Here is a 25,332-nt window from a genome sequence, read left to right as displayed (position 1 = left end):
CCTTTCTGTCTCTCTTTAACTGGAAGAGTAGTTTGCAAAAAGGTCATGGCCTACTCAGGTGATCTCAGGATGCTTCTGAGAACATTTTGAGTTAATTGTGTGGCACTAAATCTGTGAACAGGAGTCAAAGCAATGGGACCTTTTTATGTTCTCAGTGTTGGTATAAGGGAGAAACTAGAATTGAGGCCAGAACTGAAACCAGATGGAAGAATAAATGGATTGTTTTTTTTCCAGCATAATGGTTTTTTCCTCAGTGCACTTGGCTGATACTACATTTTTACTTGGCACTCTGAACCATCAAGGCCCCTGCTCCTTTTATTTGCCTAGGAACCCTGTGTACCTAGTGTCTGACCAATTGATTGATACTAAGATCAGCTGCATGCAGTTCATAGTGTTGGGGGCTTGGGTTTTTTTGGTGTCACTCTTATCACCTTGCTAGGTGGAACATTTCATTTTTAGAGTAGAATTATACATTCAGCCTAGAGGTGACTTGATGTAAAAGTATCACAAGTGCTGGGATTCTGTTAAAAGATTTGTTACTTGTGAAAAAGTGGAAGAGCTTAGAGTGTTTTTCCTGAAATGCCTGTGAACAATTTAGATTTGTCATCACCCCTTTTTCCTACCTCGTGAGTTTATGCCGAACCTGTAAGTTTCAGAACTGAAAACTCTGCCAATGCATTACTGTGTGAGCACAGTAATTATTATCCTGTGGTTGGCACCTTGCCTCGTTGTGAGCATTCCCAGGTATTCAGATGAGTAGTCAAAAGTTGGTAGCCTATGCCTACATGTCCATGCAGACCTCTGTGAAGGCAGTATTTTTAATAAAAAGTTTCTTGTTTTGAGGCTGATTGTTCCACCCATGTCACAATACTGATTCCTTTGCCACCCTCTCGCAGCCTGGGCTAAGAAATCATCCTCAGTCAGGTACAGAATATTATTTTTCTTGGAAGTGAAACATGCTGTACTGAAATATATTGAACTCTACTGAATCTACTTTGGGCTCTTCAAATAGTACTTAAGAATTTCTGTGGTAGGCAATCACTTTTTAATGGCTGCTGAAATCTGAAAGCGTACTTGTGTTCTACTTGTGTTCTAACAAGCTCAGTTTGTCCTAAGAATGTGTATATTGAATAACTGGGCACATAAACACCCTTTAGTGCCTGAATTTGTGCTGATATTCTGTATTGTGACTGAATATCAAGCTGTATTAGTTTACTGGATTGTTGATCCAGGGCCTTGCTTGGAGCAGAAATAGCAGGTTTGCTTCCTCAGACTTTTTTGTGCTCTTCTCCAGTGGTTTTTTTTTTCATCTTCAGGCAAGACTTTAGGAACTCTTTATAAGTTTGAGCCACTATGAGAATTTTCATTTTGGTTGACAGAAACGGAGTGATGAGCATTTCCTGAACAGAAGCTTTTGTAGTTCTTGTACAAGTCTTTTAAGATGTTTGATTTTTGGGTTTTTTATGACTAACCTAATGTTTCAGGAAAGCAGAACCGATATAATTCATGAGTTCTGCTGCTGTAGAGATTTGTGATTGTGACAAGAAGTCTCCATTATGATCTGTTCTTAAATATCTTGTTTACATTAATTTTTCTCAGGTAGATTTTCTGCCAGACAAGCTTTGTGTGGTTTTTGAGAATGTACACAGGAAATTAAAATGCTTCGGTGTCTGTCTGTGTAGTCTTGTTACTTAAAGGGAAAATTAAAATAAAACCCCCTCACAAAAATACACTTTGAAGACCAGATAATGCTGGTCCTTCAGTCATCAGAGGAGTTGCTCTCAATCATGGCACACTAGGCCATAGAGTCCAGGAATTTTACATGAGAATTCTCCTGTGACTTAAGTGCGTTGTGCTGTTCTTTGAGTGGAACTAAATGTTTGTAGAAAGTATTACATTACCTGTAGTACACCACTGCTTAATGAGTACAGAATCTTCTAATATTCTGGTAGGGAGCCTTTTTTAGCCGGAGGGCAGATGCTAATGGAGAGCCTGGGGAATCTCAAGAAGTTATGGTGTGCCAAAGGGAGCTTTGGGAAATTTTAGTAATGTGTTTTCTGAGAGTGAAGTTTTTGTGCATGTTTTGAAACACTGGATTTTTAAACTGTTACTCTTCCTTCTGAAGCAACTAAGTATTAACATTTGGGCTTGGGATTTTATTCTTTCTGTGGAAGTCTCCCTAAGTTGTTTTGTTAATGTTTTATTCTGTCTTAATACAGTTAATACATTGGTCTTGATTTTTAACATAGTGCAATCTTACATTTTTTGTGGAATAATTTTCCTTCTGCATGTGTCATGTTATTGCAGGAGGCCACAAATTTCTATGAAAATATCATTTTAATGTGGTTACAATCCAACAATGAGTGATGTGGCATTGTGGTATAGCTCACTTTAGGAGGAATGTGAATGTATTTTAAAGGCTTCAAAATTACTTACATTTAAATGTTTACTGATTCATTTTACTTGTAAAGCTATGTCAAGCTAGAGGCAGACCATATATCAAGGGAGATTTTGAGACTAGGTTATATAGCTTTTCCTGCTAGAAATTGGATTTGAAACAAAATTCAGGATGTCTGCCTTCAGTTCAAGCATCCATTTGAACACAATTGCTATGGTTTCGTGTAAATCCTTGATACTGAAGTGTAGACGTGTTCTGTTTCACGAGTCACTTTTGGGTAGAAATAGTAACTTTGTTTTGTAAATAAATCGATGTTGTTTTCTTATTGTCTCTGGTTCTTTAGGCTCCCATCCCAAAGAGTGCTCTCGTTCCTGTGATACCTATTACCAAATCAACGGGGTCACGGTTCCGAAACAGTGTAGAAGGATTGAATCAAGAGATTGAGATAATAATTAAGGAGACAGGAGACAAAGAGGAACAACTTGTTGTATGTATCTGCCACCATGTTTGCTCTATATACTTATTTTTGTTTTGCTTTGAGATCAAGTCATAAACTTTATTTTGTACTGTTTTTTATATAAAAAAATCTCAGTAAAACAGGGAAAGGCAGAATGTCTGTTTTGAGAGTCTTTGTAGTAACTCTTTTTTGCCCATGCTGAACTATCCCCATCCTAGGTGGACCATAATTTGCCCATTTTTAATGTTTATTTTATTTTAATGGTTTTTAGAGGTGAATTTACTAATAAGGTATCAGAAATACAGACTATGAAGATGATTAAGGAGCCAGAATGTCTTTGATATGAAGAGAAGCTGAGAGAGATGGGAATGTTCAGGCTTGAGGAGAGACAGCTCTAGGGATCTTATCAATGTGTATAAATCTCTCATGTACAGAAATGGAGGGAGCTGGTCTCTTCTCAGTAGTGCCCAGTGATGGGGAAAGGGGAAATAGGCATAAATTTAAAAATGTCAGTTTGTTGGTTTTGTTTTTTTTTTTTTTTTTGATGTATGAGGGTGTGTACAACCCAGAGCAAGTTGCCCAGAGAAGTTATGGAATCATTGTCCATGGAGATACTAAAAACTTGACTGGACAGAGTCCTGGATACACTGCTCTACCTGAGTCTTCTTGAGCAGAGATGTTAAACTTGGTAATCTCAAGAGGTTCCTTCCAGCCTCAGGAATTCTGTGATGATGTGAAATCTTAGAAATTGTTGTCCTTAGTGTCTGACATTTTAGTTTCTTTCGGAGTTGCATGTAACTAATTAAATTTTCTACCTCAAATGGTTTTATGAAACTCAAAAAGACCCTCAGACCTTAAAGAAATTGCTATCCAGACAAGAGCAGCTGTTTGATGCCATTATTTTTAACAGCCTCAAGATATTCCAGATGGGCACCGTGCCCCACCTCCGTTGGTGCAGCGCAGCAGCAGCACTCGCAGCATTGATACCCAAACACCCGGTGGAGCAGACAAGGGCAGTAACAACAGCAGCCGCTCCCAGTCGGTGTCTCCAACCTCATTTCTTACCATCTGTAATGAAGGCAGTGAGGAAAGTCCGTGTTCTGCAGATGATCTGCTTGGTGATTCCAGAGATAAAGGTACTATGTCACTTTAAAATCCAACAATGCTGAACTTATGCAACAGGCATAACTACATTGGTAAAAGGTAAAAGAGAGGGTCTGTTCCCTGCATCCATGGAGAAATGGTAGTATGTAGGGTTTTTTGTATGTTTTTTTGGTACGTGATCAGGTTTTTTCCAAATTGCTCCAAATGCTCCATATGTGTGCACACATATTAGTTAAACCTGGATAGATGTGATTGAGGAATGTGCTTCCCAAAAAGCTTTTCTTTTAAATAATAGATCATTCGAGTATTTTAAGCAGATTGAAGAAGCAAGAATGTACAGTATCAGGTGAAACAGCAGAGTAGTCCTGTTGCTTGTGTTGGGTACTTTTTATGATCTTGGCCAAAATCTGCAACCATATAGCATTTTATACACATACCCATAAATGTTTAAGTGTTTAGAGTTTATTTAATTATTCTTTTTTTATCTGGAATCTTTTGAGAGATCCTAGGAAAATTTTATAATTCAACGTTCAGGTTTTTTTAAGAATATGGCTTCTGCCCATTTCTTTTGGGTAGATGGTGACAGTACAGAACCATAGATTTAGGTTTGCAGTTAAAAATTGAAACTGTCCAGAAGTGATCAGAGATTGCAGAGGAGCCTGAAAATGTTACAAGGAAAAACAGAAAGAAGGAAAGGAATTGGGATAAGAAAGCTTATTTGCAAATGAAGGCTTTGAAGGCAAATGAAAATGTTTTTGAATTTCATAACATTGGTAATGAAGTGACTTTAAATTTGGGGGACATTTAAAGGTAGCTCTTGTGGTTTTTTATAGCACATCACATTTACATAATGAGAAACTCTGTTCCTGCAGAAAATGGGAATAATTCTCCCTTGCCAAAATATGCTACCTCGCCAAAACCCAACAACAGCTACATGTTCAAGCGTGAACCTCCTGAGGGCTGTGAAAAGGTGAAAGTCTTCGAGGAAAACTTGTAAGTTTATTTTTGCTACAGAAGAAATAACATCTAAGAATCAGATTAATTATTGCTTTATTGATTTTATGTCAGATAGAAGTTATTAGTCTAGTTGCTAAAACCATGCTAACAGCCTGATCTCTTTTAGTGTGACTGTATATTGGCATGTCTGTATATATTTTACTGCTGGAATTTAATGTTAAAATCTTAACTGATATTTTTTAAAAACCAGCATGATTTGAGAGCAGTCTCTTACCTGGCAGATAGTGGGAGAAGAACTCAGATAATCAGACAGGGGGAGAGGTAATAACAGGCTGTAACATCAGCTAATGTATGTCACAGCTTGACAGGCACATCCAGTAATCTAGACTCTGAACACCGTATTCTTTTCAACTAAATCAATGTAGTTGTGAAACTTCTAGTGACAGAGGAGTGAACTTGACCCTGAGTATTTGATGCTTTGATTATTCTGAAAAAGCCAATTTTTGTAATTTGAGAATATCCTGGTAGGTTATGTTTCATTATTATTTTAGAGGGGTTTTTGTACCCTTATGTCACTTATATGCTAGAATCTTAACCCGCAGTTAAAAATTCCATCTTGTCACACAAGGAGTATAGATTGGTTACAATTCTCTTATATTATCTTAAGAATGCCATCTAGTATAAGTGTTAGTTAAAAAGAAAATGAGCTTGGCTGACATGTGCAAATGAATTTTGAGAAGTTTCTATAGCCTGTTCCATAGCAATGTGGGAAGGGTTACAGTAACTGAAGTTACCTGTCTTTATTTTAGCATGTGTAAACTATGTCACTGACAGATAGATAGTTAGTATTCACTTGCTACAGGAACATACTCTATTGCAGTTTGTCTTGTATTTGCATTTTTTTTGGGAAGTCCTCTCTGTAATTGTAGGACTGTTCCCCTGTAGAGTGAAACAGGCTTTCTACACAAGTTTCTACTTAGCTATAGCAGTCCTCAGACACTGCAATGTCATGAAAGAAACATCTTTTCACATCTGTTACTTGAATTCCATGTATCTGTGGAATATATGAGTGTAACTATATAAAGCTCAACCTTTGTTTAACATAATCACTATTTGAAAATCCTATACAGGATTTTCATTTGGGAAGAAAATCTACAAGTGGGGTTGAATTTTCTGGACACTGGGGAGAATTGGCTAGCATGGAAATGTACCCTATTTTGTGAACAGGATTACTTTTCAGAATAAAGTATCTCTACAAAAATATACTGGAAAATTGGCTTACTTGGCTTATTAAAACAAAGACAGAAGTGAACATGGTTCTTTTACAAACACAAGGGAGGGAGAGCTTATAGGCTAAAGGACAATGTTGGTAACAACAAAAGGTGAATAAAAATTTCTGGTGGCTATTTTCAAGCAGTAAAGAGAGACTTTAAAGCAGATTTCTATAGTTCTGTCTTGAAGTAGAATTTGGCTACTGTAAGTAGATTTACATTGCAGTGTTAGAACACAGAAGGCATTCCTAAGGTATCCACGATTTCCATTCCAGCTCTGTTTTTCTTAAAGCATGTCTTGGGCTGAGTTCTGTGCTGAGATGGCAAAACTGCAAGTCAGGATCTAAATTTGTGTTCCACACTTCCTTCCCAGATTATAGGAACTTGATCAGGAAAACTTCATTTTACTCTCTGCATTGAGGTTTTTAGTAAGATTGGGGTCATCTTCTGTGGACAGTCAGGGCACACTCATGTGAATATTCAAAGGCAAAAGTACAGAAAAGGGGAACCCCAGATGATTATGAGCCCCTTTGAGATACGCAGTATTAGGATCATTGCTATGCCAGCTTTCTTTCACAGGACTTGCTGTATAGTGTCTGTATGTGGAGTAGAACTGGTTGGGTTGTGAAAGTTTCTGGAGAACATGATTGAAAATACTTTCTCATATAATGATTGTGCTAATTCATGGATAGGGTTTGTGATCAAGCATGAAGTTGGTTGGGTTCCTTAGGTTTGGAAACAGCCTGCCCTAGGAACTTACTGTTGCCTTGCAGCACGTTTAAACAAGTGGTTTAAACCATCTTGTCATTTGCTGTGTGCTGTGAGTGTCATTAAGGCATTATTGAGTAGCTGAAATACTTCAAATTGAAACCTCGCTTGTTTCTGATGATGTGTTCAGCAATACATCCCTGCTATTGGCAGAATTTGATTGTTCCATAAAACTATTGTGTGTATTTTATTTCTAGGCCAAAGCCATTGCATGAAATTCCAGCCTTCTATTGCCCTGACAAGAACAAAGTGAATTTCATTCCGAAAAGTGGCTCTGCTTTCTGTCTTGTCAGCATCCTCAAGCCACTTCTTCCCACACAGGATCTCACACTTAAGGGCACTACACACAGCCTGACTGTCTCCTCCAGCATGACGCCTGGCTTGTTACAGCCCATTTCTATGGCCTCCTTGACTACAAACACAGATCAAGACAGGATCTCTCGTGGAACAAGTACAGTAATACCACAGACCTCTCTGCTCCAGCAGTCAGGATGTATTGAGGAAGCTGAAGAATAATTTAGATTGTCTTGACATTTTTCTGGGCAACTACTGGGAAAAAAATGGAACCAGTTAACCGGACCTTTCTGATCACACACACGCATTGTTTTAACAATTTATGGCACTGCCAAAATCAAACTGTTCATATAATTGACAGTCTGGTAGCACATTGAGAAGTTCAGGAGGCTGCAGCAGCTGATATGCTTTTGTACTTTCTACTTTTGAAGACTCTGGTTCTGTTTCTCTTCTGCTTTTTTTTAAACACTGGTGAAAACAAAGACTATCATAAGCCTTTCCCATTTAAAGGACCAGTTGTTGTGATGATGTGTGTCCTCTGACTTTTTTTCCCCCATTAAAACAAGTCTCAAGACCAGCCAGCTGATCCCATTTACTATTGTGGTCTGTAGAGGGAGGGGTAATCAGATGGTTTTGCAAGATGTCTTTTGTATGAAAATATGTATTTTGTAACAAAATTTTGCCTTTCTGGTTTGTAGCAGATGGTATTTCCTGGTGATGATCCCCCTACCCTTTTTTTTTTTCTTTTTTCCTTTGGTAGGGGAGGTTCTTTTATACTTGGCTGGCTTACAGCTGATGGGACCAAAGGATTGCTGAACTATTGCGGCAGTCTCAAATTATGTGACCTTGCTGAACAGCCTCAAACCTAAACAAAGCAAGACAAGTTAATACATCTGAAACTTTTAAAACAGAAGAGTATGCAAAAGCAGTGTTAGTATATAGTGTACATTTTTTTGATATCAAAAATTTGTGCTTCTGGTAAGTCACATTCTTAAAATTCCTTCCTTCACAGAATTCCTACTAGTGTTGGTTTATTGGCTGGAAAATTGCATTTTAAAGCACTTGCCCTGCTATTGTTCTATTTGTCTGTAGAATTTTTGTGCAGATGTAGGGAAAAAACACATTATCCTCTTACTCAGTATTCTTTCTTCCAGAAAATACTTGGCTCTTACAGGCTTGCTTAGATCCTTATGAGTCAGCCTGAATCAATAATCACTCTTGGTACAAATTTGCTCTGACATGACTCATCACTGTATTATAGACCCTGGCCACATAATACTGAAATATCTGTGCATGGTTTCCTCCCTTTTGTCATAGTGGTGTTTGTGTGTCCGTTGAAGGTGATGGTTTGTCAGGCATGCTGTCTGTTATGCAGAAGTTTACAGCAGCAGATATGTTCTCTCTTTTTGACTAGCAGCTTATGCTGGCATGTAAAACAGAGGATTTTTTTGATACTTGGTTTGTCCTGATAATGTGGCAGTTAATGGTTGCTTTAAAATTACAATGAAAGGCAAAAATTGGGGGGGAGGAAAGGCAACTGCAAACAGAAACTATTCAGGAACTTCACTGAGGTTTCTGATGTGTTCCTGGAGTGCATTACTTGGGTTTGAGTTAATACAATTGTAGATACACAGAAAACTGCAATGACCTGAATACCAGTGTCATAGTTGCTTATAAAACACATTCATCTTGTACCTCTTTAACAGAGTTAGATTCAGTAATTTCAAAGTGTCATTGTGGGCAGTCTCTGGGTCTGAATATTGGTCTGTTACACACAAGCAGGACTCACTGCTTGCATATACACAACTTCCATCAACATAGTTTCCATGGATCAGTTGTATTCTCAGGTCTCCTCATAATGGCAACTATTTAAAGATGATACTGCAAATATAACGGTCTTGTTCAGTGCTTAATATGATGAATTTGCTTGCAAATTTTTTGTTTTAGGGAAAAAACCCAGCATATATGTGCAGATATTAATCATAATTTTGATGCATATTTGCTGTTCCTTTAAGTCCTGTATTAGTAACTATGATTGGAGTGTACTTCATTCAGCAAGTAAGTGTAAATCATGCTAGAATGTGCCGGTTCTCTATTTATAGCATTTTTAAAACATTATGCAGAAAAATCAGTAAATTAAAGCTGTACCAGGAGGTATGAAAGCATTTCACTTGTTAAATCAGCAGATAGGCATAATTTGGCTTACTACCTTCCCATGAAAATGGACAGGATTGTTTTGAAGTAACAGTTTTGATTTGCACTGACATTGTCAGTCACCTGGAGTTGTTGAGGAGCAGAGCTTTAAAAATAAGCAGCTTTGTGCATCAAACTTGTGTAATTTTGCCAGCTGAAAATTCTTTTCTAGGCTTTATGGATATTAATTTGTTTCTTCTGAAACACTACAGTGCAATTTGAAGTCTAAAATTTACTGCTTTAGATAGGTTTGTTTAAACCTGGTGTGACTGAATCCGGATCATATTCAGGTGAAGGAAGTGCTTTTAAGTCTGTTTTCTATTTCTGTAACAGTAGCATGTAAAGAACTTCATTGTTGCCAAACTGCCTCGTGCTTTATTAGGAGATCTTAACTGAATGGTTAAGAACCATCAAAAAGGGCTAAAGTTAACAAATAGCCTTTATTACAGCCTTGACACTTAACTGACTTCACCAAAATGCACTCTGATGTTTGTTTTCATCACCTTGTGACTCTCCCAAACTGCAGTGAGCTTTCTTACCGTAGGACTTTCTTTTGCACCTGTTGTTGTAGGACTCGAGTATCTCTCTGGTAGTTTACCTTGTATGTTATTGGACAATGTACTGTACAAATTAGTGAGCTGCTCTGATAAAAACCAAATGTAAATGTATGAAGTTTTTGCTTTTTATAAAAGAACTGCATTCAGGACAACATTCAGTCTTTTTTATATGCAGGACAACTCTACTATTGCTGTGGCAGCTCAAGTTTATGAATCCACACTAAAGACTCAGAGTTAAGAAAATTTGACAACTCTTGTTCTGAGACCAGCTTTGAAGTGTGCAGACAAAAATTAGCCTTAAATTTTTTATGTGCTGTCTTGTGCCATAGCATAGCTGTTAGCTTAAGTATTTAAATCAATTTGCAAATAGCTTTGAGCTTCATTTGCATGAAGCTTTTTAAAATTCTTTTATGTATAGAGTGGGATGTTCATTTTTGGAGGGAGCTGACCTGTGCATTACACAAGCACAGTTACTGAAAGAGTTCAAATGCTTTTGGCCTACTTAAAATCCTAACTATGCATAGACCTAGTCAGTTCCCTGATTGCCTACTTTGTAGCTTAAGAAAAAGTAAAGGTCTATTTTTATGCACAACTCGATGCATTTGATATTCTTGTTTTCTTGATGTGCTACACATCTAGCCACACTTAAAGGCTGGTGGTTGTGTTCAGTAACACTGGCAGTTGATTTTGAGATATACTAAATGCTGTTAATCCAGCTGTAAATTCTACTTAATCACAAGGAAGGAGTTCATTGTAACAAAGTCCATGGTCACAGTTGTGATTATTAGAATTGTTTTTTCAAGAACTCAAGGCACAGGGAAAGAGGGCTTCTCTGGTAAAGTTTGACCTGCATCAGCTATTCTTTCCTTGCTTGGTGCCATAATCCTGTAGCATTTAAGTACTTGGAAAAGTAACAGACAGTGCTTAAGTACGTATGTCTTGGAAAGAAATTCTTGGTTTCAGGTATGTATCCCAAGTGAGCAAAAAAGGGAGTGAAAATTAAATATTGCTTACTGTGGCAGTAAATGATTGCTGTGTTTGATTTACATAAAGCAATAGCCGCTCTTATAAAGTATGTTTAGTCTCAGGGCTATTTTTTGATTTGTTCTAAAATGCAATTTCCTGGAATTCAGAGTCTGAGACTGTTGAAAAACACTGAGGCTGAGCTTTTTGGGAAGAAGGAAACAAAGTCATATCCATTAACCTTTCCTCTGCCTCAAGCCAAACTTCTTGTTTGTTAAGAGAATTCAGTGGCACCACAGTAATTCTTTGCTGAAGTATTATCTGTTCTCTCTCCCTGCCATCTCTAAAATGCTGACTGTATTCACAGAAACTCAGTGCCACTGATGTCCATATTTCCTCGCTAAATGTTTCCTTGCTGAGTACTTGACAGCTCCTCCATCAAGCTGAGAGAGCAAAGGAGGATGTGTAGGAAGTCACCAGAGACTTGCAGTTACAGACATCATTCCTGCAGGATGACTTCTTGGGTATCTTGATTTCCATTTGACTTACTGTGTGCAGGCACACAGGTCTGCTGCTTTAATTTGTGTGGTTGGAGGCAGAGCTGGTATTTTTGAGAACCTTTTATTATTTTTTTCCTATGTACAGATGTGGAGAGCTGTTCTCTTCCAGAACTGATGCATACTTACATGCATCTCCAGAGCAAAGCTTGTGTGTTGTTCTTACTTTTCCTCATGAGATTAATATAACCTGCAAAAAAGAAATAAAAGCTCCTAAACAGTCAAGAACATCAGGACCGTGCTTTCTCCATATAATTCCATAGTTCAGGTGTGAACCCTTCATCAGATGACTTAGACCTGAGCCAGGCTGATATATATTAAACCAAAAATGTTTGTTCTTAGGAAAGGCAATAGAAGGTACGCCCTTCATAACCTAGGGAAGTGAAAAGCACTGGGGAAAACAATTGGTTTTACTGTGATCAAAGAGTTCTTCTAGAACTGTTTTTCTGAATATGGCTATACAGGAAAACAAAGTTACCAATCACTGCAAGATGTTCCTGTGTATTTTCTTGATGTGAGTTTGTGAGCATTCAGCATCTCTGAAAATCAGTTCTGCTCTTAGTGTTCTGTTTAGACAAAGAATGACTTAGATGCATTATTTGGAAACTGTTACTTTGCATGTCAAGTGGGGGGAGAATGTTAACTACTCACAAGTGTTCTGTGAAATTCCAGTCCTGTACCCCACCTGAACTACAGCTTTTCTGAATGCTCCAAATGGAAATGGAGTCCCGTTACTGCTTGCTTGGTTTCATTGCATGTCATCAGTAAATACTTAAGGTATGGTCTTTGGTTAATAGTTCTTCATTGGGATTTGTATTTGACTACAGAGACTTCTGTAGTGTTGACAGGTCTATAGCAGAAGAGGACTTGGCCTGATAACACTGCAAATTAACATTTATTACACAAACTTTTGGAACAACTCACTTTGGAAAATCTGCTAAGCTAAAGAAAGAAAACAAACCCCATCATCCATCCTAATTATCAATGTACTGATATTTAAGAACATAACTTGGCTTCATTCTAAATTATTTCTTACATTGAAATGTGCAATTTTTGAGGGTAGCAGTCAAGGGATGTTCAAAACTGCCATTAGATTTGCCTTTGTATGAAATTGGCTGACATGTTTTCCTCTGTTACACTGTGATAACTTGTGGAGATGTTCTTGCTTATGTTGTATTGATAGGTTACTTGTTGCATGTAAAGCAATTTTTGTAAGCAAGAGGAATTCCAGGGATGTTCTGTAAAAAAGGGCCTATTCTAAGGTGATGTACACTGTTGTAAAACTGGAGCAGCTCAACTAATTTCAATGGAATTCTTGATTTACACTAGTCTTTTTGCTATGTGTAGTTATGCCAGTACAATTTTGCACAATGTTATTTGAATATTGCGTTCTGACTTGTGAACTGTTTCTACTGAAAACAGTGAAAATTTTACAAACTGCAATAGCGGAATGTTTTTGGCCTTTTTTGTTTTGTTTTGTTTTTGCCTAAAATAAAAAGTTGTCACTTCAAACTATGGGCTAATCTTGGATTTATTTTTAGTAGCAAGGGGTTTTGTGTTCACACAGTCTGGAGATTTGCCTGAGCATTTGCCCTGAAGGTAGTGGGCATTTACTATAAATAAGCACTTTTTAAACCCTTTTGGAAAAAAATTAATCAGAATGGAAATCTTTGTTTAATTCATGCCCTCATTCCTCCAGTGCATCCTGGAGAACAGTCCTGAAAATTCTGCCTTTTCCTGTCTTCATCTTCAGTAAGTTTGGTCAGTTCCTAAGGACAATACAATTCCACCATTAGGGGAAGGTACATAAAGTCCTGGATTTTGGAAACAGAAGGATTCAGCATATGTTCTCCTGGGAGTGAAATTATGATAACAGTACTGAGGAAAAGCCCTGGATTCCTGCTGGCAGGTTCATTTTGCTGTTCAGTAGAACGCAACTGCTGAAACCTACCTGAGGAGGCTACTTAGGCTGATTATTGAAATAGTGTCATGTTCTAATCTGTCTGTTTACTCAAAACAAGCATCTTTCTTCATGAGCAGAATTTGGAGCCAAAACTTCTTTAAACTAGAAGTGGCAAACTAGATAAATTATTGGGTTTGGGGTTTTTTGCTAGCTCTTATATTAAATTTTGGTCTAATTTGTTTAAAAAGCTTGAAGCAATTCGCCTTCTGAAAAATCATTGTCAGCTATATTTCATTTCAGAATGGAGAGGCAGATTTCTTGGAATCTTGAAGAATTGAAGGATTACTAGTGTGTTTCCCTCAAGGCAGGGCTAGCTTGTGATTTTCCAGTGGTGGAAAAGTTTGGGACAATAAATATGACATCAACATCAAGTTCCCAATATTGTGCATTTCACAGCCAGACACCATGGGCCAATTTGCATCCAAATAGGAAACTGCTTGGCTGAAATATAAAAGATTAATTTACAGCCAGTGAAGTCTGGAGAATTTAATGCTTTCTCAAATTTTAGTCTCTTTTAACTGTTCAGTTGTCTGTGGCTGTTTGCCTGTCTCCAGATGAACAGGATCTGGTTCTTCATTAAATAGGCTGTGGCCTCATTCTTTATTAAACTATTTCTTCACCACTGATTACAAATTCAGTGTTTCTGTTTTTGTGCATGTAAGGATGATTTTACTGTAAATATGTCTGGTGTTCAAAATACCTTCCCACCTTGCATTACATATAGGAGAACTGCCAGAGACATTAAGATGCTGATGAAGATCGTCTATGAAGACAAAGGGAATGAAAAGAGCATCTCTGTGGTGAGCAATGACCATCTTCCAATTCTTGATTCACTGTTTTCATTATAAGCAGTTATGTTTCTTAGTTAAATAGCTACTCATTTTTTTTCTTCATATTTTATGCCTGAGATAATCAGGCAGGAGACTGCTAGGAGGATTTCTCAGGTATCTCAGTTTTTTCTTGGGGTTAGATCTGACTGCATAGCAAATTACTATAGAAGTTGTAGGCCAAGGCTTCTTGTTTTCATCATATTTGCTTGCTGTCCTTTTCCTGGGCTCTTCATTCAGCATTTGGAGATTGTATAAGATAAGTCATCCTGCCCAGACTTCAAAACTTCTGAAGTGCTGCTGTCTAACACTATTTCATCTGTATACAGCATTTACAGAAGGACTGCTCATTGCCAGACATGTCCTGGTTAGGTGCCGTGTAGTGCAGACATAAGTTAGAATAGGATGGAGGAGATAATTTAGGTGAAGCTCTCCCACACTTGAAATAGGCTGGATTCATCACCACTGCATGTACTTTTTGTCAAGTCTAACTCCTGCCAAACAAGCCTGATTCATCTTCTCCTGCACTGGCTGTTTACAGAACTCTTGTTTCACATAACCTGGGCCATGGCCCTGTAACTGATGCTTGTATTGACATGGGAGCATGACTGTGGTCAATAGCAATTTCACACTGTGGTGACATTGCTTGTAATAAAGAAAAGATTCAGTAGTAGATTAAAACCTCATTACTGCAAGCAAAGTAGAACACTGTTCATTAATTCCTACACTTACGAGCATGGGGATGTAACTGCTGTGATTAAGCTGTTGATTAAGAAACTGTTTGCATGGTTTGTTGTGGATGCCTATTCCAACTACAGATGTGTAGCTGACCACTGTAAACACTAATTTCACTGTTGATGGAAATGGCTGTTAGGGAGGTTTCTCTCTTTTCTCCCAGTAGGTGTCCACTGGAAGTAGCTGAACAGTGAGCACTGCCAGAATTAATCTGGCTGTGTGTGTCAGGCAGGCAGCAGGTAAGAATGTGTTCTCTTTGCCCTTCATCTTTTCAAATCTCTGAAGTTAATTGCAAGTTAGGACAGAACTTGACCTACAACATCTTGTACTGGACAAATTAACAAAGAAGGTACATCCTGGCCAAATCTTTTGTGTGGCTTTTGCAAGATTTTAGTCATGTCTGAAAAATATTTTTCTATATACAGGATTCATAAAAGCCCTGCTCAGCTGCAAGATGTCATCAGGTGCTGTGTAGAAAAGATGAAGGGCTACAGCAGAATTTGGTTTATGATTTGCAGTTTTGCAAAATTACCTGTATTTGCTGTAGTGAATACAGTTAACATCAGCTGGGACGCCACAAACTAGGCTGAGCAGTCAGATAATTATGAGTTATCTCTCTCTTGAGATGAAGTTTTTGTTTCAATTTCCTGTTTAAATAGAGCAGTTTGGTCTAGGGTTGTTCTGTTGTTTTTTTTTTTTTGACATTCTCAACCTTTTGTGAATTGTAGATGTTTAATTCCTCATTAAGAGGTTGTTTTATAGCATGTTCCTGCAGTTTCAATGGAACAATTTCCTTTCCCCACACAGAAAATGATCTTTTTGTGATGACTTTTGATTCAAGCAATGTCTTCAGCCCATAAAGTTATCTTCAGGTTTCAGGGAAATGTTTGCTAAGTTCCAAAAGTTTCTTACAATAGAACTGCAGGAAGCCTTCCTTGCTTCAAGAGTAGGATGGATGGCATCATTCTCCTTCAGGTGACAGCTGCCATCCCAAATCACCAATATCCCATATCCATCCACACAGTAAGGCAAACCCATGGGAAGCAGCTCCAGAGCTCAGGAGTCAGAGGTTGATTCTGATCTTACGCTGCAATCTCTGGACAGAATCAAATGAAGCCACCTAAGAAGCAGATTCACAAAAATGTATTCAGTTACATTGCTTGTTTAAAGCTGTATTGCCTACATATCTGTTCTTTTCTTCCGCAGCACTTCCCGTGGTTCCATAAATCTCTTTGCAGAGCCACAACTCCAGTCAAAACAGCTTTTAAAAAGCACTGCTATGCAGCCAGAAATTACAGGATCAGAGATGCAAGAGGAGCTAGAGCCTGCATAAACTAAAACAAAAAAATCTTCAAACTCTGTCCTGCAGTGTAATTCTCCATAGTCTTGCCCTTACTGGAACCCACAGAGGGTTGATGTTGGTTTTGGTGCTGCAAGAAGTTAATTGCAAGTTAAGGCAGAGGCATTTAATGGACAAATTCATAAAAGGGCTGCATCCTGGCCTAGTCTGGATGGGTGTTTCATGTGTTTCTTTGGCAATATCAAGATTTCAACCATGCCTTGTTTTTGGCATACTGCATCTGTATTCTAACTGCAGGAGAAACAATGCAGAACCTGTGCTCAGTCTCACCTTTGTTGCCAAAGAAAGTCTTGTGACATTAGAGACAGCAGAACAATTCCAATTTCAAAGTGCCCAGAGAAGCTGTGGATGCCCCATCCCTGTAAGTCTGATTGGACAGAGCTTTGAGCAGCCTTGTCTCATGAAAGATGTCCCTGCCCACTGCAGGGGCATTGGAACAAGACGATCTTTCAGGTCCCTTCCAACCAAAGCTGTTACATGATTCTGTGAAAAATCAAATTCATGGCTTTCTCAGGGTTGGGAAATGATACCCTCGTCACATCCGCTTTTATGTCCCAAATACAGTTTTGCTGTCTCAGGTGTGAGTCAGAAGCACGTGATTTCCTTGAAGATAGAACAATTAAAAAGAATCCTTTGTATGCCCTGGAGTATTTTCCTGGAACTGCTATTTGCCTCGTAACCCCAGGGATTTTATTTTTAGAAGGTCATAGGATAAAAAATAATTAGCTAGATCTAGTCCCCCCCGTTTTTATCCTCTGTGATGCATCACAAATCAAATCTTATCTGCATTGAACCATACCATCTTAATATGTTTTCAAACAGCTCCAAAAGTCCCAAACCCAAGGTGTTTGAGACCGATTTTTCTCTTAAAACTCATAGTAGGATCCTTTTAATGCTGTTCTTCTTGGAACTTAAATGTTCACCATCACACCAGATGATGGTATGTGTCTGTAGCAGGATGTTAAACCCTTCTGTAATAGTAAAATGAAATGAGTCTGTTTTAAAGACCACTGTAATAAAATACTGTCAATATCTGCCCATAGGGTAACTATCTAAACATTAAGCAGTTCACTGAATATCCAGTGGCATCTGGATTTGAAAGGAGATCCAGAACTGCAAAAATACTGAACTATGTTGATACAGTTATGATACTATTCTAGACAGCTAGGGGAAAAAAAGATAAGATAATGTTTGTTGTTAAATACAATAAGACCTTTTTTATTATTTATTTTTAAATAAAAAAATATTTAAATTGACGTCAGGATATATCTGTAGACAAACAAAGTAACTGAAGTATGTTCTTGTCTCAGCAAACTAGAAGTGCTGGCCTAACTTGAAATGATTGGTCCATGCATTGGTGCAGTGGTAGACTGAGCTACTTCACACACTGAATGCAACTCAAAGAATGTTTCAGATCACCTAGAATTGGGATCCTCATAAATTACAAACTTGGTGTTTCTTACAAAAAGTATTTCATAATCCAATAGAAGGCAATCTGCTTGAAAGTTTTCTCCATCCTTCAGCCTGAGTTCCATTTCATGAGACTGGGTACAGCCAGTGACAAATGCTGTTTGATAGGAGTGTTTATGTTACTTTTTTCCCCTTCTCTTACTGACACATTTTCTGGCAGTAGTGGACTTAGAGCATGCAAAGTAAAGAACAAATTCTCTCCCTGAGCCAAGAGTGTGGTACTGCTGGCTAACATTGTAGTGTAGTGCTTGCACTGGGAAGTGCCAAATGTGGTTGACCTCTCAAAGAGAGAAAAGTGAGTTTGTGGGAGCCTAAAAGATCTGTAGGACAAGAGGTCATATGTTGGTTCATTTTTCTATTGCAAATTCAGATGTTATCACTTTTGCTAAAAACTTTTTGGGAAGTAGTGAATTGGATGTCAACTACAAGATTAAGATGCTATAAAATAGGAGCTATTAGATTCAGTACAAGGCACAGGCTACCCTGTGGTGACTCAGTTATTATAAATTAGTACTTATTCCAGTTGTTTAAATTTTGTCTTTCCTTTGAGCAGCTTAAGGAAATAATGTTCCAGTAGATATTATTAACTGCATCAGCTATTATCCCTTTCTGATTTTACTGTAGTGCTGAACACTACATATTTTACATTACAAAGCATGCTTTACAAGAGCTATGATTATTGTAAGAATTAGAGATGGTGGTTCTTACTCTTTTTGTTTTGGCTGAAGTACTAATACAGATTTGAGGAACACTAGAACTGTATTTATTGCATACAAGACAGTTGCACCTAAATTTTAAAACAAAAAAGTTAGGGGATTTAATGGAAAGTCTACAAGAATTCAGTTTAATCTACTCAGTCCAAGCCTAGTTCTGATTCTTGTTTTCTTTGTCGAGCAAAAGCAACTTTGCTGAGTATTTTAAAATGTATGTTTGAAGAGTGTGATTTCAAACTATGAAATTCTAAACCCAATACTTAATGTATTTTCACTTTTCTGGCTGATCTCTTCAATGCTGAACAAATCAGGACTTAGTAAGGGATCCAGATTCCCAGAATATTAACCTGATATATTGAGAATTGACTAATTGTATTCTTTTAGTTTTCTAGTTGTCTCCTCTCCTGCAAAACTTAGAAATGTGTAAAGTAGGACAGTGGGATGTAATGTCTTTATATTTAAACTTATTCAGATAACTCTGTAATAACCTACTTTCAAGATGAAAAATTCATTTCTATAAGTGAAGTTTTCATTTGGTTACTGCTAGATTTCAATTGGCATTTCTTAAATGAGTGCATGTTCTCATTTGGAAGTCCAGGGTCTGCAGAAATTTTTTCATGCTTTGGAATAACTGATTCTGCAGGTGGCATAGGAGTTTGTTGGTCACTATAAGAGGGCAGAGCAAAGCTTTTCCTCTCTGTAGATGTGTTGGGACTTTCGAAGCTGTAGCTGGATTGATTCATCCTAACATTGCATGTGGCTAGTGTATTAATTAGGCAGCTGTTCCTCTCTTTTGTAGGAGATTATCATGCACGTGCCTCTGACTGGGAAGCATTTGAAAATGTGCACTACTGTCTTAGGCTGGGTGACTCCTGGTCTTTCAGGCTGAAACACTCCCTCCTCCTTTTCCTCTTGCAGAGCTTTGTATGGAAAATATTAATGTTATCATGTTTCAGTACAGAATGGTTGGATTTTTCAAACCATCTCAGCTAGAGGAGAGAAATGATAGCTGATATGGAATCACAGAATAAGCTGAGTTGCAGGGGACCACAAGGATCACTGAGTTCAACTCCTGGCCCTGCACAGCACCATCCCCAAGAGTCACACCCTGTGCCTGGGAGCACTGACCAAATGCTTCCTGAACTCTGCCAGGCTTGGTGCTGGGGCCACTTCCCTGGGGAGCCCGTTCCAGTGCCCAGCCACTTCCTGGGTGGGCACCTTTTTCTAATATCCAATCTAAAACGTCCCCTGACCCAACTTCAGAACATTCCCTCGTGTCCTGTCACTGGTCACCAGAAAGAAGAGATCAGTGCCTGCCTCTCCTGTCCCCCTCACAGGGAAGTTGTGACTGCAGTGAGGTCTCCTCCAGGCTGAGCAGACCAAGTGACCCCAAACCGGTGATGCTTCTGCCGGTATCTCCAGGTGCTGTCTAGATCAGCCCTAGGGTATATATTTAGGCTGATCTCATGGAAAAGCTGTTCCACCTACCCTCTCTTATGAAGAATAAAAGTAAGAAATGTCAAAAAGTAGTTTTGAGTACAGGTATTATAGGCAATTTTTCTTGGGTTTTTTGGGGGTTTTTTAAAACCATTTTCTGGCCTTAAATCTGATAATCATCAAGCTTGCTTATCTGCACATTGATTCTTCATTGAACTTCTGTATTCTGAACTTCTGGAATAACTTCTAAAATAAAAGTAGGCCTGAGATATTCAGCTCTTTTTCAGTTTTTTCAATACTGCCAAAAGGACTGAAAATTAAAGCCAGGAGGCCAGAAGAAATTCTCAAATATGTAGGCCTGGGTGGGTCAGCTCCATCATAATTTGTTAGTTATATGAAAGTTAGATAATAAAGTATTTGGAGTAGTATTGTTTAAAGGTTACATCATTCTTGCAAAAATTGGGTGTTGCATTTCAGAAAGTTCCTTTAAAAAGGATAAAGAGACATTTCACTTTAAGTCTCCATTGTTTGTAATATCCTCTTTCAGCATGAAAATATTTTCCGTTCCCATCAGTTTTGTCTTTTTTTTTTATTTGGCAAACATGAATATTTTTCCTGAACTGTGAGTAGAATGAAAAATCGTTATTTTTGTTGGCTTGCAGGCATTGTAGCTTCCCTTCCAATAAGACTGGCAGATTTATTTTTAGAGTTCTTGTCCCAATACATCTTAAACAGTTATTTAATGAATATAGATTAGACAAGCCTAAGGAATAGGTTTAGTTTAGGCCTTGCTTGCAAGATTTGAGGGTGAGCTGCATGTGACAGAGAATGGCTTCTTTCTGTCTTTGAATGTGCAGTAAGTTTTACTCCATGGTTACATAGCTGTCTTCTCAGTGCTCTTGGCTGTCCCCATCTCCCTCTAATCCAGCTCCAAAGGGACTACTTCTAACATTCCAAACTGCTGAGCAGCTTTCCGACAGCTGCTATTGAAATCTGAATAAAAACAAAACTGTTTTCTTTGCCTTCCTCCCAAAGGGGGATCAGGTGAAAATGGAGCCAATTTCTTGTGTGTGCCAACTCTACCCCAGTGCTGGGGTGCTCACCTCTGATATGCTTCAAGGACAGACTGAGAGTTGGGGTTGCACTTACAGAGGACAAACAATAAGTCCTAAGGGCTGGAGATGTGAGTCCTGTGTACAGAGGGACCTGCTTGGCACTGTGGGTGTGCGGCCCAAGATAAAGAGCAATCATTCGTGACCCCATTACTATGGTCCTGGACCTTTAAACTCTAACATTCAATCTACAGGAAAACTATCTTAGGTGTTTCAAGGGTTTAATAATCTAAGTGCTAACTTTCCTGTTCCTGGTAATTCAGTTAGCTGGGTAAAATATTAGACACACTATAAAAAGTGTGTTCAGAACATGAAAAAGAAATAACATGGAAGTCTGCAAGTTGAAGAAGATTAAAAATTAGTCTTTTTTTAGTTGAGGGCTTTTTTTCAAGAATTCTGGGAAGCAGTTATTTCCTTTCTAATGAAACATGTACAGAATGTTTATGATTCTTCTAGAGTGTAGTTTATTTTTTGTGCTTGTTGCTTACTGATATTTCTGGAAATGTCATCTTTCTCCTCTCACATTCTCCACTGGGTTTGTTAAGGGAGAGTTTTGTAATGGCTAGGAAAAAATCTTTCTTGAGAAAGAACACAATGACCTCTTGTTACATCCCTCCAATTTATTGATTCTTCCAATGCATGATGTGTAATGATGATGTTCTCTCAAACTTTTGCTTGTAAAAATAGATTCAGTAATGTGTTTAGAAACTGTTACAGAAATTCTAGTTGTATTTCATAACATTAGGACTGTTTGTATTTCCTCAGGAAGATGATGGTATGCCAAAATTTTGGTCACACTTAAGAAGATTCCATTTTCTAAGTTACAATGCTGTACAGCCATGTACTAATTTCATCAGATGTCTTAATTCTTTAAAAATATTTTTATACATGGAATTTTAATAAACTATATAGCCAGCGAGATTTAAAAGAGGAAAAAGTGAGGATTAAGGAGAATAAATGTTTTGCTTTTCTATGTACATTGGCAAATGACCATGGGGAATGACCTTGAGTGTGCTGAATTCATCAGTCTCCTTTTCGGAAACTTTGTATCTGTAAAGAAAGCCTCTCATAGTACAAAAGAAATTTGCTTCCTTGCAACAGAATGGTACAAATGGGAGTCCACAGGCTGTTCAAGGGCTTTGGACATGAGCTGAACTAGTTTACAGAATTACAGGTGAAGAATTCATTGAACTAGTTTAAAGTTGGCTGCTATATTTGCATTTTGTTTAACTGTCTGGTTCTACAGTATGTGGATCTCAAACAGTTGGCTTCCTATTCAATTAACTTTTAAAAAAAGCTTCATCCCAAGCTTGAAAAATACAATCCGATCTTATAGCCACTTCTTCATAAAGCTTCACATATTCTAAAATTGAAAAACTCACTACTGAGCATGCAGCTCTCATGTCGAGGTGCTTGTGCAGGTAGTTTTTGGGTAGAAGGATAATTGGAATATTCAGGGGTGAATGAGCACAGAAACTATTTGCTTGGAGGAAGACAAGGAATTATGGCTTAGCTTTTTCCTGTGTTGCTTCCCAGAAGGCTCTGCAGAATTCTTCATATTTTATTTTTTTAGTTGGAAAATATTTATAAATACTTAACATTTGCTCTCTTTCATTGAAAAAGATGAGTAAAGTGTGCGAGACTGCAGTTCAGGAGAGGTCATTCCCGCAGGCAGGCAGACAGACAAAGGCATCAGGTCCATACCTGCCATGGGAAGATGCACACTCAAATCATGGGGAATTGGCAAGGGCAGCTGAGCAGGAGGGGTCTGGGTAGAGCAAATACCTGATAGACTGACAGGAAATGTGACAACAGGTACAGTGACTGCCTTAAAGCAGATTCACCTTCCAGCCTGCACCCCTTCAGCTTCTCTAACTCAGATTTGGTAGCCCTTCCTTCCATCTGCATCTAAACCTGTGGGAGGTGGAACATGCAAAGGCAAAAGAAGATCCGTCTTTGAATCTTACTGTACGGTATACTACCTGCAACAGTTCCTGATTAGACAATCTGGGAATTTAAAACAACTGAGAATGAGTCCCAGTTCTACAGATTTTTATTGTTATGAGGTTTTTTGTGCTTATATTGCTATTCCACAGACATTGACCATCTATTGGAGAAAAATGTATAAACACTAGATAGTAATTATAACCTCTTCACTTCCTAAAAGTGAAAACTGAGGAGTGAAGGTAATCTTTTACAGTAACCTAGCAGTAGATGTGCAGTTTTGGCTTAGATCCATTTTATTTTGCAGAATCTTGACTGAGAGGATTGAGAAACACGGACCATGCAATGCAAGCAAGGCCAGTTTCTTACACTAATCACAGTATTTATAGTTCTCTAAGTTCTGTACAAAATTTTCCACTCGGACCCCTTTGCCCCTGTTCCCGTAGCAACACAATCTTTTCAGTTCCCGAGTCCCTGCTCCGTCTTCCACACTTAACTGTGCACTTTGCATGTAATTACACTGTCATCCTGGAGCAGAGTGTTTCAGGCAGAAAAGAGAAAGAAGTTCTCCTTCACCCTTTTGTTTGCTCAGAAAAACCACTTAAAGAGTAACTGCTGGAGGGGCAGAAGATGGAGGAGAAGCTTTTGGAAGGCAGTTGTCTCAATGGGTAAGTAAGTCAGTTGTGAGGTTTCTTTTATGGTGACTTGATCATGGTGATAAGCACATTCTTCAGTTTTAATAACAAATATAGAAACAACAGGGGCTTGTTCTCCAGCTGGGAAGGGGATTTGTTTAGTTCTATTTTGTTTGCTGAGCTCACTCTTGAGGTACAATAAATACCTCAGTATGTATTTTAGCTACTGATGACATGTCTTTGCATCCACTTAAATCATGGTGAACTCGTTGGCAACCAATACTTCCTGCAGTGTAGATGGTACTTATATGGATGAGTGAATGTTTATGTTTTGGAATTCTCCATTTTGCTTGCTCTTGTCAGGAATACAGCTTGTAGGATTCATCTTTCATTCACAGCTTTGCTTCTCTCTATTCTGTGCCAGAGGACATCGAATATTGTCGTTTTATGGCAGAATGTTGGTAGCTCCTGCCAAAGGTGAAACAAAGGCCAATGTGAATATAAAGGAAGTAAAAATATAAAAATATGCAAGAGCACAAGTGAGCAGAATATTTTGAGGAAATGTGGGAGAAATGGACTGACTGTAACTACAAAATAGTAAAAATTAAGATTTTAGTCTTCGTGTTTTTCAGCTTTCACACACAGGCTGCCCCTCCACATGGATTGTTTTACCACGTGGCAAGAACAATAATAAATGCTAAAGCTAGAAGGTGGTACATAAAGTTGATTTTCTGCCATTCTATGCAAAGTGTAAAAGTACCAGAGGTGCATGTTCCATAAATGCAGCTCGGAATTTACAGCAATAACAGCAACGTCTTTGCCTGCTTGTGGACAGCTTTGCATCAAAACACTGCAAACACCAGCTTTACCAATTCTTTAAACTGAAATTCACAGCATTCTGAATATAAATACAATATCCAGTAATAATGACTCCTCTGCTCCTGCCAACTCAGAGTAGACAGGTGGGGGAAGGATCTGGTTTTGATAGCAAGGTGTGTCTCTATCTGCCCAGCGGTTGCATTGAACTTTCCTTCAAGCTGCTGATGGAAATGTGTAAGAGCAGCTGGAGTGTGAAGCACAGCTGCTGCTGCTGCTGCTGCCCGGGCCCTGGAGCAGTGAGCTCCCTCCCACGGAACTGCACAGCGCTTTGCCGAGGGCCAGCGCGCCGGGCTGGAGCTTGGCCTGTGGTGCATCTCTGGTGGGTTTATGTTAGCAACGGCCTGAGGTGCTTGTGTAGCCCAGTCTGAGCAGGAGAAGGAGGTGTGGGAAGGACACAGAGCAGGCACTCGGCCTGAGCTGGGGAAGAGAGGGGCAGGGCTCCCACTGATCACCAGATCTTCATCACCTTGTACTGGACAGACATCAGAGTGCTGCAAAGTGGTTTTCTCTTCATGGATGAAATGGCTTCTGCTTTTGGCACGTGCCCCTCCAAACACCTCTGCACCCTGTACGTGCAACGATACCTTCGTAAGAATTAACAGCAGTGCATTCAACTCAATGAATGAGGACTGTTAACAAAAATAAAATTGAAAACCTGGCCCTTGACATGAGAACTCGGAGGGTGGCAGCACTTTGTTCCAAACTGCTAAGGTGCAGATTTTGACAACATTTGCAGTT

General features: G+C 38.6%; 1 protein-coding gene across 1 annotated transcript in view; it reads left to right on the top strand.

The window, feature by feature from the left end:
* Positions 1-13,031, top strand: part of FAM117B (family with sequence similarity 117 member B) — a 28,781-nt gene extending 15,750 nt beyond the window's left edge. The window contains exons 5-8 of the mRNA XM_068196180.1: positions 2,742-2,885; positions 3,766-3,991; positions 4,832-4,952; positions 7,153-13,031. Coding sequence (XP_068052281.1) covers positions 2,742-2,885; positions 3,766-3,991; positions 4,832-4,952; positions 7,153-7,471 — 810 coding nt within the window. The 3' untranslated portion in view covers positions 7,472-13,031. The remainder of the gene's footprint in view (positions 1-2,741; positions 2,886-3,765; positions 3,992-4,831; positions 4,953-7,152) is intronic.
* The last annotated feature ends 12,301 nt before the right edge of the window (positions 13,032-25,332 follow it).

Source organism: Anomalospiza imberbis, chromosome 7, assembly GCF_031753505.1.
Source record: "Anomalospiza imberbis isolate Cuckoo-Finch-1a 21T00152 chromosome 7, ASM3175350v1, whole genome shotgun sequence".
Lineage (NCBI taxonomy): Eukaryota > Metazoa > Chordata > Aves > Passeriformes > Viduidae > Anomalospiza > Anomalospiza imberbis.
This window is presented reverse-complemented; position numbering and strand designations above follow the sequence as displayed.